The sequence below is a fragment of the Motacilla alba genome, chromosome 1A, assembly GCF_015832195.1.
Source record: "Motacilla alba alba isolate MOTALB_02 chromosome 1A, Motacilla_alba_V1.0_pri, whole genome shotgun sequence".
Lineage (NCBI taxonomy): Eukaryota > Metazoa > Chordata > Aves > Passeriformes > Motacillidae > Motacilla > Motacilla alba.
This window is the reverse complement of record NC_052031.1, coordinates 3,649,343-3,664,288: the sequence shown is the minus strand read 5'-3', so window position 1 is coordinate 3,664,288 and position 14,946 is coordinate 3,649,343. Positions and strand designations below refer to the sequence as shown.

Here is a 14,946-nt window from a genome sequence, read left to right as displayed (position 1 = left end):
ATATAATCCTTTAGATGGAAACAATTGACAAAATCTGGGGCTAAGATTGAATCCAGCTGAACCCAGACAGCTCCCTGAGAAGGAGTTTACCAAGCCAGGGGGTCCCTTCTGCAGTTCATGACTCAATAGGAAGGTTTCCCTATTAACCTTTGCCTGAAGCTCCCATTCTACCCACAAAACCACTTTCAAGGAAAACGGACCCCCACCCCAAGATCCCTAAATGTTCATGGTCAAAAGGAGCAGCAAAAATCAGAAGACATGTAAAATTCCACAAGGTTTTATAAGTAAATTACACACTTGGCATGGAAATTGTTATGTTAATCCCAAAACTACTCTATAGGCAGGTGGCAGTGTGTACCCTTTTATATATAAATTTTCCTGACCTAAAGACAGGTTTCTCACTTCCTAATGGAACACAGGTATCATGTGAAGTCTGCTCTCTCAGACTTCCTGGAAATGAATCAGAGGTCTTTGGGAGCCTTGAGTTGTCTTGTTCCCTTCTACAGTCCATTTGTCCCTCTCTATTATGTTCTGGTGAGACCTCCCCTGCAGGGCTGCCTCCACCTCTGGGATCCACAACAGGAAGGCAACAAAGCTTTTGGAGTGGAGTCCAGAGGAGGCCACAAAGATGCTCCAAGAGCTGGAGCACATCTGCTCTGGAGAGAGGATGAGAGAGCTGAGGGTGAGTGAGCCTGGAGAAAAGGCTCTTGGGAGAGTTTGGACGCCTTCCAGTCTCCAGATGGTTCTAAAAGAGAGAGGGACTTTGGAAAATGGTATGGAGTGACATGACAAGGGGGAATGGCTTTAAACCAAAAGCAGATGGGATTAGATTAGATGTTAAGAATAAACTCTTTACTGTGAGGCCCTAGCATAGATTGTCCAGAGAAGTTGTGGCTGCTCCATCCCTGGAAGTGTTCAAAACCAGGTTGGACAGTGACACAGGCTGACCACTTGGAGATCAGCATGGCTAGCCCAAGCTCCTGGCCCGTGCCAAGAGTGGCTGCTCCCTGTCCACCCCTTGGGCCAGTCTGGGTGGCAGTGAAGCAGGGCTGCCTAGCTCTCAGAGGCAGCAAAGCTGCTCTGTGCGGCTGCTGTTAGAATCCCGAGTCGAGGAGTCCAGAGTGAAGGAAAAGAGAGAGATCACTTGTGTAGGTTCTCAAGAGGCTTTAATCTGAGAGGGTCCAGGGACAAGTGACAGTTCCAGCAGGGTAACGGCATCTTAAGTACAGGAGAGGGAACATGGGGAGGACACAAACTTGGACCAGTGGCGAGACATCTGGGGAGGGGCACAAGGCAGGGTATAGATCATGACATCCAGTGGGAGACAACAGGGGAGGAGAGCAGGCCAAGCAGACCAATAGGTATTTGAGGAATCCAGGATGGACAAAGAATTTTCTGGAAACAAAGGTGGGGTTTCTGTGATGAACAAGGGAGGAGGACAGGGTCCCCCTGAGTGGCAGGGAAGACTCTGGAATAAGGGGTAGATCTTTAGGTAGATGGACAGGGGAATGGTGGACATATCTCAGGGACAAACCAATAAGCATGGGGGACAACCAGAACAAACCATTTTGAACTTATAACACCACAATTTCATAACAAAGAAACTCACTACCACAAGACAGGGCTTGGAGCCACCAAAGATAGTGGAAGGTGTCCCTGCCCATGGCTCAGGAGCTGAGACTACATGGATGGGCTTTAACATTCCTTCAAACTGAAACCATTCTTTGATTCTATGACATGTGGCAAAAGCTCCTGAGCCTGTTCCACCCAGGATGTGAGGCTTATTCCCGGGGACAGTCACTGTCAAACAGGGAAACCTGTCCCCTCCCGTAGAGCTCAGTTAACGTGTCCTCCAGCTCTCCCACTGTGAGGAGCTGAACCTGGTTCTTGTCGTTCTCAGCGATGACCGCCCAAGCCTTTATGTAGTTATTGTCCACCACGCAGCAGGCAGCTGACCAGAGGTGGCTGGGTTTATTAACCCTCCCTTTGGCGATGTAGTTGTTCCCAGGCACAGCACCCACGATGACATAGGTGGTTTTACAGCCCTGGGTTCTCCTGATCATCGTTTGCTGCTCGTAGTTGTTCCAGGCGCCACCGTTGAGTTTCTCATCCTGGGGCACTATGTTGGTGAGGGTGAAGGTAGCCATCCTGCTGCTGTAGTCATCATGGTGGCCATTGGGGTTCAAATGGCCCCGGTTCAAACCTGTCAGGTTCTTGTAGTCATGAAGGATAGCCTGGCTCTGGCTGAGTTTCTCTAAGGTGACATTGTATTGATTTAAGAGTGTCCACTCTTTTTCCATAGTTTTGGGATAAGTTGGGCCAATCAGCTTGACAGGAAATAAAGAGAAAAAGGTGTTAGTATTGGGCATGATGATAATTGAGCAGATTTCCCTAGAGCAGAAGTCTCTGAGTGTCAATATCCTGAGTTTTTGTCTCCTCCTGATGTGGTACAATACCAGATCAGTTGCTTGAGTTCCTATGAGGAACTCCAAGTGCAATCGAACTGCAAATATTTTTTGTTTGAGAAATTACTTTCACATTTACTGCATTATAGTTAGCTTTCCTTTGGAACACTGCATATGGTGCAGTGGTTCATTTTCACCTAAATCAATCCTGCCCCTCTGTCCCTAGCAATGACATGAATTTCCTCTTTTTGTGCCCGTAATTTCCTTGGCCTGTTTTCCTAAAGTTCTGAAGTTTGACTGAAAGACATCTGGGAGAGCTCTATTGGGTTTGGAGTTCTGTCTGTCTACTGGATCCTTCTGGACCAAGCCTGAGCCAAAGGTGCTCAGGGGTCACTGCCCATGCATGGAGATCCCACCCTACTGAATGGAACAACACTGATGCTCCTGACTTTGCACTGCCTGAAATGTCACTCCAGAGATCCCTCCCCAGTAAACCTGACCCTCTCATCTCCAGTGCCTTTTCTCCTGAGGCTTTGTCCCTGGGCCATCTCACCCCTTCTGAGTTTTTCCCCACTTCTCTCACACCACTCACAAAGCCTGTTTGACCCTTCACTGGGAGCAGAGAAGCTCTGCCCGGGATGCAGAACAGCCCAGGGCAGAGTGGGGATCAGATGCCAGCAGGACTGTTGGTCCCTCCAGTCTAGCCTCTCCTGGATGCCTTTCCCCATCCCTTGGTCACCCAGCACAGCAGGGCACAGGGAGGGGAAGCATTTGGCTTTGTCATGTCATGCAAAGCAATCTGATTTGCTGTTCCTGTCAGGTGAAGGCAGAGAGCTGGGCACCTTTGGGATGTGATTGATCTCATGCTCCTGCTGATGTCTCAGATGCATCAGAGGAACCATGTGGTGCAGGGGTTTGAAGTTCAGTGAGGACAATCCCATCCAGTGTGTCCATTTGCATGTGTGTAGGGAAGTGGGAGGAAATAGAAAAGTTGGGTTGAATGTTGCAGCTCATCTGTGAGTGGCTGGAGGGTGATGTGTTGTAGGAGAGACACTCACCTGAGGCTCAACCAGCCAAGTTTTAGGTCTTTTGCCAGGCCCAGGCTGGTAGATGTAAGCAGAGTAGACAGGAATACGCATCTTCCTGTCATACAGGGTGGCAAAGTAATACTGGTTCTTGTAGCGCTGGCAGATCCGGGCTGGGTTCTGTGGCCTCAGGGCTTCATTTGGAGGGATCTCCCGGAAAAAAAACTGAGGACATGAAGTTTCAAAGGACTTCACCACCTCGCTGTGTCCCAGCCAGAGGCAGCTGGCCAACACCTGCAGCAGCAGCAGCCCCAGCATGGTGGGAGGATTTCAGTGAAGGGCTCTTGCTCCCCTGGAAGGCAAATGCAGAGGAGGGGACTATGAGAGACCAAGGAGGGGGTAACTTCTGTCCTCCTGGATGTGGAAAAATCATCAATGCTATAGAATTGTGCAGGGAGATGACTGGGGATGAAAGAATAGAGGTGGACACGTTACAGGAGAAAATACAGTTGCTCCTCCCTGGATGAAACACGGTCAGCATACATGGCCTGCCACACACAGCGAGGACTAAATCTAAGGTGAGCCTAAACAGCAGGTGGAGTGGAGACACCATGGCCAGGCTCTCTCAAAACCCTTGCAGAAGAGACATCTCAGTGGTGTTTTCTATCTGATAATCTGCATGGCAACTGAAAACCACAGGAGACAATGAAAATGTCCTGCTGCTGAATCAGCAGCCGTGACAAAATTCCTCTCCTTGGACTGACGCACATCCCCATCCCAAGGTTACTGCAGGTACTTTACTGAGATATCTACCCCCAAGGCATGACAGCCCCTCACTGAGAAAGATGTATGACTACATGCAAACACCACCTAAATGTAAAGAAATAGTATAAAAGTGAATTAAAAATGGAGAGAAATGACGGAAGTCTCCATTGTAGCTTCTGGGATCAATTGTTGGGCTGAACCTGCCTTCTCTCCCTTAGAGATGCCTCTTGGGTAAGAATCCTACTTTATGCATGCTGAATGATTACCTCAAGCCAGCTTTTTTTTGGATTAAAGCTTCTTAGTATATTGTTCTGAATTAATATCTCACTTTGAATATCTCTTTGCAGTCAGATACTTTCACTGGCAAGCCTCAAACCTCAACCTGTCACAGTTTTATTAATAGTGTTATTCTGTAAACATTTGAAGTGAGTCCTTCAGGGGCGCTGGCAGTTTCTGGCAGTGGGTAAAGTTGTGGAGACCCAGGAGGGCTTTCTCTGGTTGATGTGGGACCCTGAACAGGTCAGTGAAACCCTCCAACCCAGAGAACTGCTCAGTGAAGTGTCCCTACCACAGGACACCCACAGACTGAGAAGCGTTTTGGCTTTCATGTGGCAGTAGCAGTCTGAACACGCACTGAAGGTTTGAGCAAATCTCTCTTTTTCACATGAGAGGATGAAATCTAAAATAGGTTTTAGGTGCCCAGAGGAGGCAATGGTGGGGGAATAGGCTGTCTGAGGGGTGTTCCAAACCCACTCAGTGCCTAAACAGCTCTCACGGCAAAGTTATCGTGGAACTGAGATATGGCACTGGGACAAGGTCACCTTTTCCAGCCTATTTCAGTTGAGCTCAGAGCTCAGCTTTTGCACTGGCACTGGAGAAAAAATCCTTTAACAAAACAGGGCCGGGAAGCCCCTGCTTCCACATGATCTCATAGAATCACAGAAGATGCTGAGTTGAAATGGACTCATCTGGGCCATCGAGTCCAACTTCTGGCCCTGCCCAGGACAGCCCCAGAAATCCTACCATGTGCCTGGCAGTATTGTACAAACACATTTTGTACTCAGGCAGGTGTGGTGATGTGACCGCTTCCCAGGGGAGCCTGTTTCAGGGCTCAGCCACCCTCTGGGTGAAAAACCTCTTCCTGATATCCAGCTTAAATCTTCTCTGACTCAGTTTCAGGCCATTCTCACTCCCTCCTGCTCTCAGCACCTTCCCACAGCAGACACCTGCAGCTGGGCATGGACTCTGCTCAGCCCCCTGCCATGCTGAGCTGGGCTTTCATCTCATGGGGCATGGGGCAGGCAAAGAACAGCAATGCTGCACTTCCTACAGGTCTCTGGCCCCATCCAGGTTCACACAGACACTCAGCTCTTGCAGTCACACCCAATACTGAAGCCCAACTGATCCACCTGGGGTCCTGCCTCTCAGCTGACATTGGGGTATTAAGCTACATATACCCTTGGCTCTGATGCAGACATCTGGTCCTTTTTCTCTTTAGCAACCCTGGATCAGTAAGCTGGAAACTAAGAACAGGAACAACAAATGGTGACATTTTACAGTACTCTGCAGAACATGCCCATAACTGCCCCAAATCAAGTAGAGAAGTTCCTGAAAAGTCCTTTTGTATGACCCCCTCCACAAGTTTAAAATATATTTAACTAACTTCATGTCTAACTTAATATCAGATACATAGAAACCAGCCTACCGTGAGAAGGAGTGGCACAGGATTCTGCTCACAGCCCCAAAGTGGCAGAGGAGTCTCAAGTGCCTCTGCTGCAGTCTCAGACTGTTTCTCTATGATCTCCAAGTAGGCAGAGTTGTTAGATTTCCCACAGTGCTTAGAATGAGTTCGTCCAGGAGTTCAGCCACCTGTGTTTGTCCAGAGGCCTCTCACAAGGTCCTGGGTGGAGTTTTAGTGCTCAATAAACTCACCCCTCCTTCCTATTGAACAGTTTGATGTTAATTTTCCAGGTGACTTGGCTTGGACTTCTTTCCCAAATCATTCCCTCTGTCCTTGACCTTCTTTACAGAAGGTGTTGAAAAGCTGCAAAATTCAGTGCATGCATAAACTCTCCTTACTCTTTGGAGAGCAGATGTTGGAACTCAGCACCTCCAGCCTAGGTTTTGCCTATGTACACTTATTCCAAAGCTCTGAAAAGTCCTGAAATATTGGAGTTAATGGCGAGAAAGGAGCAAGGGCTTACCTTGAAGCAGAGTCTCAGAACAGGCAGCTGAAGAGTTCCTTTCTTCTTGTCCCTGAAGAAACACTTGGCTGATCCCTCAGGAGTGCCGGTGCAATATATACCTGGTCATAAATCTGCCCGCTGTCATAAACAGGGAATTTCACTGAAAAGAAAGGTCTTTTATTATTCAAGGAGATTTGTTCACCACCACCCTGAAGTGGGGTGGCAGTTGCTATTTGCAATTTCCTCAGGATTTCTCCCAGGTTCTTGCAGCATCACGTGTCAGGAGAAAATAACTGGGTCTGGTGACTTATCTGTTCATTTCCTCATTCCCTATGAATGGGGAATGTGTTTCTGTTCCTGGCAGAACATCTCTTGTGGCATTAGACTGACTGGCCTGTCTCTGAGTACACCCAGATGTTCACAGTCTGCTCCTCTACAGCCTCTCAGAGCACAATTAGTAGGGTCAGGCTGCATATTTTCCCTTGCCTGATTGCAACGGCTTTGTATGTAAGAGCTCTCATTCATGCAAAGCCTTCTGCTGAGAAGGCTCTGGGAGACCTTAGAGCTCCTTCAGTACCTGAGAGTGGTTCACGTGGAGGGGAGGTTTTGAGAAGGGTTTGGAGTGACAGGGCAACAGGGAGCACCTTTAAACTGACAGAAGGCAGAGCTAGATTAGATGTTAGGATTACATTTTAGTCTCGAAAAGAGCAGGCACAGGGCACTCTACAATTGCCTGAAAGGAGGCTGTAATGAGGTTGAAATTGGTCTCTTCTACCATGCCAGTAGTGAGAGAACTAGAGGAAAAGGCTTTAAGATGAGACAGGGGAAATTCATATTAGATGTTAGAAAAAAACACTTTCAACTGTCATGTTGTCAGACAATGGAAGAGGTTGCCCAGAGAGGCGCTGGAGTCACCATCCCTGGAGGTGTTTCAAAGGCATTTGGATTTGGCACTGGGTGATATGGATTGGTGGTTTAAGGTTTACAGTGGTAGTGCTGAGAGGACGGTGTGACAGGATGACCTTGGAGGTCTATTCCAACCTTGAATTCTGTCATTCAGTAATTCTGTGAAACCGATTCCTTCTGCTTTTTGGTTTCCCAAGTATTTCACAAGCTTGCTGTGGAGGACAGGGCATTTCTGGGTACTGCCTGGGATAAATGTCCCCAGGCCAGCCCAAAGAGGTGATGGAGGTGGGATTCATGGGGTTGGTCAATCATCCATAGTTCCAGAGCTTGGAAAGCAGAAGCAGTGGGCATGGGATGAGCAGGGATGAGGATGAGTGTGGTCTCAAGCCACAGACTAATGTCCTAGGAACTGTGGCATTATTGGTAGTAGAAATTTCAGCGAGAAGGAACTTGTGGTTTATACATGAGATGACCCTGCAAACCAGCACTGCAGCAAATAATTTTTATTGTGAACTACTCAGGAACTAAATGATCTGTCCTGTGATGATCTTTTGATTATGATATCGAATACATTGAATACATTGAATATATTGAACACATTTCCCCAGATCAGTTCCCTATAATTTTGCAGAAAAGCTTCAGAAGGAGGGCAGAGAATAAAGGTATCCAAGCAGTGCATCACAGAAATTCAGCTTTGGCTGCTCAAAGCTTTCTATTTATCTGATGCCAAAGCTTGCCTGTCTGATACCGCAGGTGCTGCTCTAAAGGTGTAGCTTCAAAAGCAAGCAAACAAAAGCATGTCTCAGGATCACAGAATCACTGAATTGTTGAGCATGGGAGGGACCTCTCAAAATCTTCTAGTCCATACCCTTGGTCAAGGAGGATGATCTAGAGCAGGTTGTCCAGAATCTGGTCCTTGCACCTGGAGTGCTGTGTCCAGCTCTGGGGCCCACAACATGAGAAGGACAAAAAACATATTGGAGTGGAGTCCCATGGAGGCCATGAAGATGTTTCAAGGTCTGGAATGTCTCTGCTCTAGAGACAGGCTGAGACAGCTGAGGGTGTTCAGCCTTGGCAAGAAAAGGCTGTGGAGAGAAGTTCGATCCCCTTCCACTACCTAGAAGTTCACCAAGAGATCTGGAGAGGGATTTTGGACAAGGGCATGGAGTGACAGGACAAGAAGGAATGATTTCACACTGACAAAGGGCAGGGTTACATGAGATGTTAGGGAGAAATTCTGTACTGAGGGGGTGTGAGGCCCTGTCACAGGGTGAGCAGAGAAGCTGTGGCTGTCCCATCCCTGGAAGTGTTCAAGGCCAGGTTGGATGGGACTTGGAGCAACCTGGTGTAGTAGAAGGTGTCACTGCACAGGGAAAGCGATGGAACAAGATGATCTTTGAAGTCCCATAAAACAAAGCATTCTGTGATTCTATGACATGTGGGAAAAGCTCATGAGCCTTTTCCACCCAGGATATAAGGTTTGTTATCAGGGACAGGCACTGTGGAACAGAGAAACCTGTCCCTTCCCATAGAGCTGGGACAAGTTGGCCTCCAGTTGTGCCAGTGTGAGGTTCTGGACGTGGTTATTGCTGTTTTCAGCAATGACTGCCCAAGTCTTCATGATGGTGTTGGTCTGGCAGCAGGCAGCTGACCAGATGTGGCTGGGTACATTAACCCTCTTATTGGAGATGTAGGTGTTCCCAGGCACAGCACCCGTGATCACATAGGTGGTTGTACAGCCCTGGGTTTTCTGAGCCATTGTTTGGTTCTCGTAGTCTTTCCACTGGCCCTTGTTGAGTGTGCTGTTCTGGGGCACTATGTTGGTGAGGGTGAAGGTAGCCCACTTGCTGTTGTTGCCACTTTGATGGCCACTGGGGCTCAAGTGACCACGGTCCAAACCCTGGAGGTTTTTGTAGTCTTGGCTGATAGCCTGACTCTGGCCAATTTGCTGTGGAGTGATCTTGTATCGATTACTGATGGACGTCTCTGTATCCATATCCTTGGAATAAGCTGGGTTGATCAGCTTGACAGGATAAGAAGAGGAAAAGGTGTCAGTACTGAGGATGGATGTAATGAAACAGATTACCCTGGAGCAGAAGTCTCTGATGGTCAAGATCCCATTTTGTGTCATCTCAGTGAAGGAAAATGTGTGAATCTCAGAGAAATCATACACATGACCCTCCCACATGAACACAAGAGCTTTCAAGAGCAAGCAGCTCAGAATCTGACTGCTCTCAGCTTGACTTGTGACCTTTGTGATCCAGCCTGCAGCGTGTGCTGGAACCATGGATGGATGCATGAGACAAGGAGCATTTCCCACTCCTAGGATTGAAAGGTGACTTTGGTGAGACACCTGCCCTGACAAATCTGCTTCCCTTTCCTCCTGTCTCCACAGCCCAAATCTGCCCAGGGCTCTCCCTGGATCCCCTCACACCATGCTGTGATTGATTGATTCTATGATTCTGTGATTTTATGTGGAGTTGCTACAGTTGTACCCTAGTCCTGGAACACCAGAGGTTGCCTCCTGTAATCCCATAGACAGGGAGATGTGTCAGGAAATCAGTCCTGGAGCTGAGCTTTCCCTGGGAGGGCTACAGTTGATTAAAGGATGAACAGTTTTGCTCAGGAAGCCAAAATATCTCAATGTGAATGGAATCGGTTACAGCAGTGCTGGGAATGTTTCTCAGAGCTGATCTGGCAAGGGAGCATTTTCTGCAGTGTGATTGATATGAAATTAAAAACATCAGCTTCTGAGAGGAGCCTGTAATCCCAAGACTCCTGTGAAAACTAAATACTCCAAAAAGGCCTCAGGAGAAAGTTACCAAAATCAAAGGATTTTCAGGTATCCTGTGTCCAGGGTCTAGGAACTTAAGGCCAGTGATGGGTTTGGAGCACACTGGTCTGGTGGCAAGTGGCCTGTCCCATGCAGGCGGTTTGGATTGAAATGATATTTAAGGTTGTTTCCAACACAAACCACTCTATGATTCTATGAGTCTACAAAAGACAGAAGTTTTTATCCCTCCCTAATGTGGAGGCTGCAGTGGTGCAGGACCACATTAGTTGCCCATGTTCATGTGAGTAACAAGTGCAAATGGTTTTTTGGTTTTTTTTTTCATAGCTTTAACACCTTGTTGTTCATCTTTAGGAAAGCCTATTTAGCCTTCCTCTGGCCATCATGATCTTGCACAATTTCACCAAAAACTATCCTCCTACTCTGCTCATAGAAAGGTCCTGAATTTGCTGTTCTTCTGTTCCTTAACTGGCCTAGCTTGTACTACTGAGCTATGTCAGAAGGACATTTGTGAGGGCTCTAGAGCTTCTGGAGTTTTGCCTGTCTGCTGGATCCTTCTGGATCAAGCCTGAGCCAAAGGTGCTCAGGGGTCACTGCCCATGCATGGAGATCCCACCCTACTGAATGGAACAACACTGATGCTCCTCACTTTGCACTGCCTGAAATGTCACTCCAGAAATCCCTCCCCAGTTAACATGACCCTCTCATCTCCAGTGCCTTTTCTCCTGAGGCTTTGTCCCTGGGCCATCTCACCCCCTTCTGAGTTTCACCTCACTCCTTTCACAAAGCCTGTTTGACCCTTCACTGGGAGCAGAGAAGCTCTGCCAGGGATGCAGAACAGCCCAGGGCAGAGTGGGGATCAGATGCCAGCAGGACTGTTGGTCCCTCCAGTTTAGCCTCTCCTGGATGCCTTTCCCCATCCCTTGGTCACCCAGCACAGCAGGGCACAGGGAGGGGAAGCATTTGACTTTGTCATGTCATGCAAAGCAATCTGATTTGCTGTTCCTGTCAGGTGAAGGCAGAGAGCTGGGCACCTTTGGGATGTGATTCATCTCATGCTCCTGCTGATGTCTCAGATGCGTCAGAGGAACCATGTGGTGCAGGGGTTTGAAGTTCAGTGAGGACATTCCCATCCAGTGTGTCCATTTGCACGTGTGTAGGGAAGTGGGAGGAAATAGAAAAGTTGGGTTGAATGTTGCAGTTCATGTCTGAATGACTGGACGGTGATGTGCTGTAGGAGAGACACCCACCTGAGGTTCAACAAACCACAAGCTAGATCTGTTTCCAAGTCCAGGCTGGTAGATGTAAGCAGAGTACACGGGAATGCGCAAATCTCTGTCGTACAGGGTGGCGAAGTGGTACTGGTTTTTATAGTGCTGGCAGATCCAGGCTGGGTTCTGTGGCTCCAGAGCTTCATTTGGGGTAATATTCCTGTAGAAAAACCTAGGACAATCTGCAAAGGAGTTCACCACCTTGCTGTGTCCCAGCCAGAGGCAGCTGGCCAACACCTGCAGCAGCAGCAGCCGCAGCATGGTGGGAGGATTTCAGTGAAGGGCTCTTGCTCCCCTGGAAGGCAAATGCAGAGGGACACTCAGCTTGGAGAGAGCTGGACATGGCCTGTGCATGTGGGACGGAGCTGGCAGAGGAGCAGTCTATTCCCACTGTTCATTCATTGACAACTAAACTGGATTAATTTTCTTCCACTTCCAAAACTCCAGGAATACAGTAACAATGTATTGGTTGTTATAACCAGATATAAGCATAAGAAGTAATGAATCTGTCAAACAACTCTTGAGGTCTGTGAGCTCATGGTTTTGCATTTCACTTTTTGAAATAAAAATCTGTGCTCCTGTGCCTATTTACTACATCATTGCCCTGAGCTGTGCACTTTCTGCATGAGAGATGTTTAGTGAGCTCTGCTGCCCAGTGAGCCAACTCCCCTGTGGTCTGTTCCATAAGGAAAACATCCATTTCTTCTACTTGTAAAAAATTCTGTTGTATCCTCCAGTCTTCTTACAGTTGTGAGATCAGAGATTCCTACATGAAGTACTTTTGGTAGGTTTTCCATTTCATGGTAGGAAAAAAAAAAAAAAAAAAACCAAAACAGGATTTACAGCACTTTTTTAGTGAAATTGTTTTGAAGTCTGGATCTGGCTTCTCCCAGTGGATGTTCTCCTGATTTCTCCCTCAGTTTTCTTTCTATCAGATGCTAAATGCAGCAGACCAACCTCATGGGAAAAGCAGGGCAAGCTGGGAAGTAGCTGAGCAAATGCAGGGAAATGGAAACAGCTCTTACGACTGCAGTAGTGGAAAAAGGGGGTTTTGGACCAGAGGGCAGTGCTGTTTCTACTTTAATGACTGGACATGGCTCTCAGTGCCATGGTCTGTGTGACAAGGAGGTGATTGATCAAAGGTGTGACTTGATGATCTTGGACATCTTTTCCAACCTAAATGATGCTGTGATTCTACTAAAAAAAAAAAAAAAAAAAAAAAGATATGTCATGAAAGCTTTCTCCTGAGTTTTCAGTCCCTGCGGAAAGAGGAGGTGGATAGCTGAAGAGATACCAAGTACAGGGAGGGCTGCAGGTCTTCAGGGCAAAGTAAATCGCAGCAGCAGAAGCCAAATGCACATGAGAAAACAAAATGCAAGAAACAGGAATGTTGCTTGGACAGGTGGATTGAGGAGATTTGTGCTCTTCTGGACTGTTCTCCTTCAAGGACAGCAAAGATCCCATGGCCACAGACAGGATCTGTGAGTGAGGACGGAGAGGGAGTGTAGACACCTCAAGGCCAGCACACTCTTTACGTCAGCCAGGGTGGTGGTACATGCATGTCTCACCTCACATGCCAAGTATGTTCATAGAATCACAGAAAGAATCATGGAATGGTTTGGACTGGGAGGGTCCTTAGGGATCATCCACTTCCAAATCCCCTGTTATGACACCAAGGAGTGACACCTTCCACTAGACCAGGTTGCTCAAAGTCCAATCCATCCTGGTCTTGAGCACTTCCAGGGATGGGGCATTCACATGTTCACCTCTGCCAGGTGTGCAAATGAGAGTGAGCTTCAAGTGATGGGTAAAACACTGACCCAATCAGACCAAAGATTAGAGGTTCACAGAAAAGGCAACAGCTGCTTCTTCTGTTTTTCCCCTGTGTCCCAGAAGTGACCCTAAATCACCTCTGCTGTGCAGCTCTCCCTCAAGGAACATTTTTTGTGTGAAAAATAGAACCCTTGTCCAGAGCCATATGAAAAGCATCAATTTTATGGAGAAAAGTGCAAGGAAAAGGTAAGGATATAAAAGCTTGACTATGTTACTAAATCCCCCCCAAGGACACCAGAGGTACATTATCCATTTTAAACAATTTTCCTCAAGCCTTTCTATGCAATGCTCCAAATGCTGGCTCATGGCAATCCTTGAATTTTGGAGATAAATTATTCAATCCGGTTTTTTTCCTCACAAGGATCAACAGCTTTTTTAATATTGTACAGTTCAGCTGAAAAAGTTGGTGTGGGATTTGGATATCTTTGGTTATATTAACTCCACCAGGGCAGGTGCCACAGTTGCTGTACATGCAGAGCAGGTAACGCTGAGGTGACAGAGGGGTCACCTCCTTGCCACCAGTGAAGCACCACCCTGCTACTAACACTCACAGCTGAGAGCTGTCAGGCTCCCTGCGGTTACACTCACTCTTTCAGTTTCTTTTGGCTTTGCAGACCAAAAATCAGGTTATTATTTTCACTTTCAGATCCTCACGTGGCAAAACCTCTGAACTGCATAAGACAGAGGTAGTGAGCAACCACCACGGGAGGCTACAAGGCAGGTTTTGAGCCAGATAAGGGAGAAGGATGATAAGAAGCAGACCCTGCGGAGGCAGGATGGTGTTTTTATCATGGCAATTGTACTCAAACAAGTGGCTCAGCTGTACAACTCCCACCCCTTGCCCCTGGGGAAGGTCACATTCACACCTGAGGGTTTTCATCCCTTCTGATGGGCCATAACAGCCTCAGCTTCCCTGATGTGAGAGGCAGCTGAGAAGAGGCAAAAACCATCAAAGACCCCCTGAAGTGTCCCCAGACTCATTCCTGAGGCCTTCCACCAAAGGACTGAAAGCTGATCCCCCCAGGTGAGGTAGCTGGGCATTCCCACGAAGCCTGAGCATATTTTAACTCACTGGACTTTTCTGGGGAGGCTTTTCCCCCCACACTGGATGGATCAAGACTGTGACCATCACTTCAACCAACGCACATCAAAATAGCAACAATAAAATCTTGTCCCTGGATCCATGGGAGGCGAGGTCTTTCTACTCTTATCCTTTCTTTTATTCCTTTATGTATTTCCTTAAGTGATATTTTAATGGATATATATAGATATATATGCATATATAGTTTAAAAAATAAAAATATGGAGATATATATATGTAGAGAGATATATATTATATAGATATATAATATGGATATTAATAAAGATAATACTAACCAAAATGACTGTGTACCTTCCTTTCCATTGTATCCAAATTGTTCTAAAATAAACCCATATACATATATATTCTTAAAAACACTGGTCATTCAGTGTTGTTTCATTCTAATCCACTCCAAGGGCTCTATTAACAAGAACCTGGGTTACCCTTTCCTTCTGGCCTCTCACATTCTGCAGTTGTTCTTCAGGTAAAATGGAAGTCCCAGCATTTTAAAGCAACTCTGGAGCCTGAATTCTGAATTTGTGGAATTTTCTTTCCACCATGCAGTGATAACAACACACTTCCTCATAAGCTTTAGCAGCAGTCATAACTGCACTTCAATTTCAATCACATTTTGGTCTGTATAGAAATTAATCCATGCTGTGGTTTCATACAGATACATTCTT

General features: G+C 47.0%; 2 protein-coding genes across 3 annotated transcripts; both read right to left on the bottom strand.

Moving 5' to 3' along the window:
- Window positions 1-947: 947 nt before the first annotated feature.
- LOC119708116 (endonuclease domain-containing 1 protein-like) lies at window positions 948-6,535 on the bottom strand. Of its 2 annotated transcripts, none has more exons than XM_038154082.1 (3): window positions 6,400-6,535; window positions 3,464-3,782; window positions 948-2,327 (listed from the first exon to the last, which is right to left on the bottom strand). In XM_038154082.1, exons 2-3 carry the CDS (start codon window positions 3,746-3,748, stop codon window positions 1,782-1,784), a joined length of 831 nt encoding a protein of 276 aa, XP_038010010.1. In that variant the 5' UTR covers window positions 3,749-3,782; window positions 6,400-6,535; the 3' UTR covers window positions 948-1,781. The 2 variants fall into 2 exon arrangements, with proteins under 2 accessions (XP_038010010.1, XP_038010011.1); XM_038154083.1 differs by lacking the exon at window positions 6,400-6,535 and adding an exon at window positions 5,901-6,037.
- Window positions 6,536-7,494: 959 nt separating this feature from the next.
- Window positions 7,495-11,919, bottom strand: LOC119708122 (endonuclease domain-containing 1 protein-like). Its single transcript, XM_038154091.1, has 2 exons — window positions 11,329-11,919; window positions 7,495-9,310 (listed from the first exon to the last, which is right to left on the bottom strand). Exons 1-2 carry the CDS (start codon window positions 11,608-11,610, stop codon window positions 8,774-8,776), a joined length of 819 nt encoding a protein of 272 aa, XP_038010019.1. The 5' UTR covers window positions 11,611-11,919; the 3' UTR covers window positions 7,495-8,773.
- Window positions 11,920-14,946: the final 3,027 nt, after the last annotated feature.

Bases quoted from the DNA above. Each gene is read 5' to 3' on its own strand.
- LOC119708116 (XM_038154082.1), bottom strand. From the start codon at position 3,748: ATGCTGGGGCTGCTGCTGCTGCAGGTGTTGGCCAGCTGCCTCTGGCTG. The intron at 2,328-3,463 runs GTGAGTGTCTCT...TTTCCTGTCAAG, and splicing joins CTTGGCTGGTTGAGCCTCAG to CTGATTGGCCCAACTTATCC.
- LOC119708122 (XM_038154091.1), bottom strand. From the start codon at position 11,610: ATGCTGCGGCTGCTGCTGCTGCAGGTGTTGGCCAGCTGCCTCTGGCTG. The intron at 9,311-11,328 runs GTGGGTGTCTCT...TATCCTGTCAAG, and splicing joins TGTGGTTTGTTGAACCTCAG to CTGATCAACCCAGCTTATTC.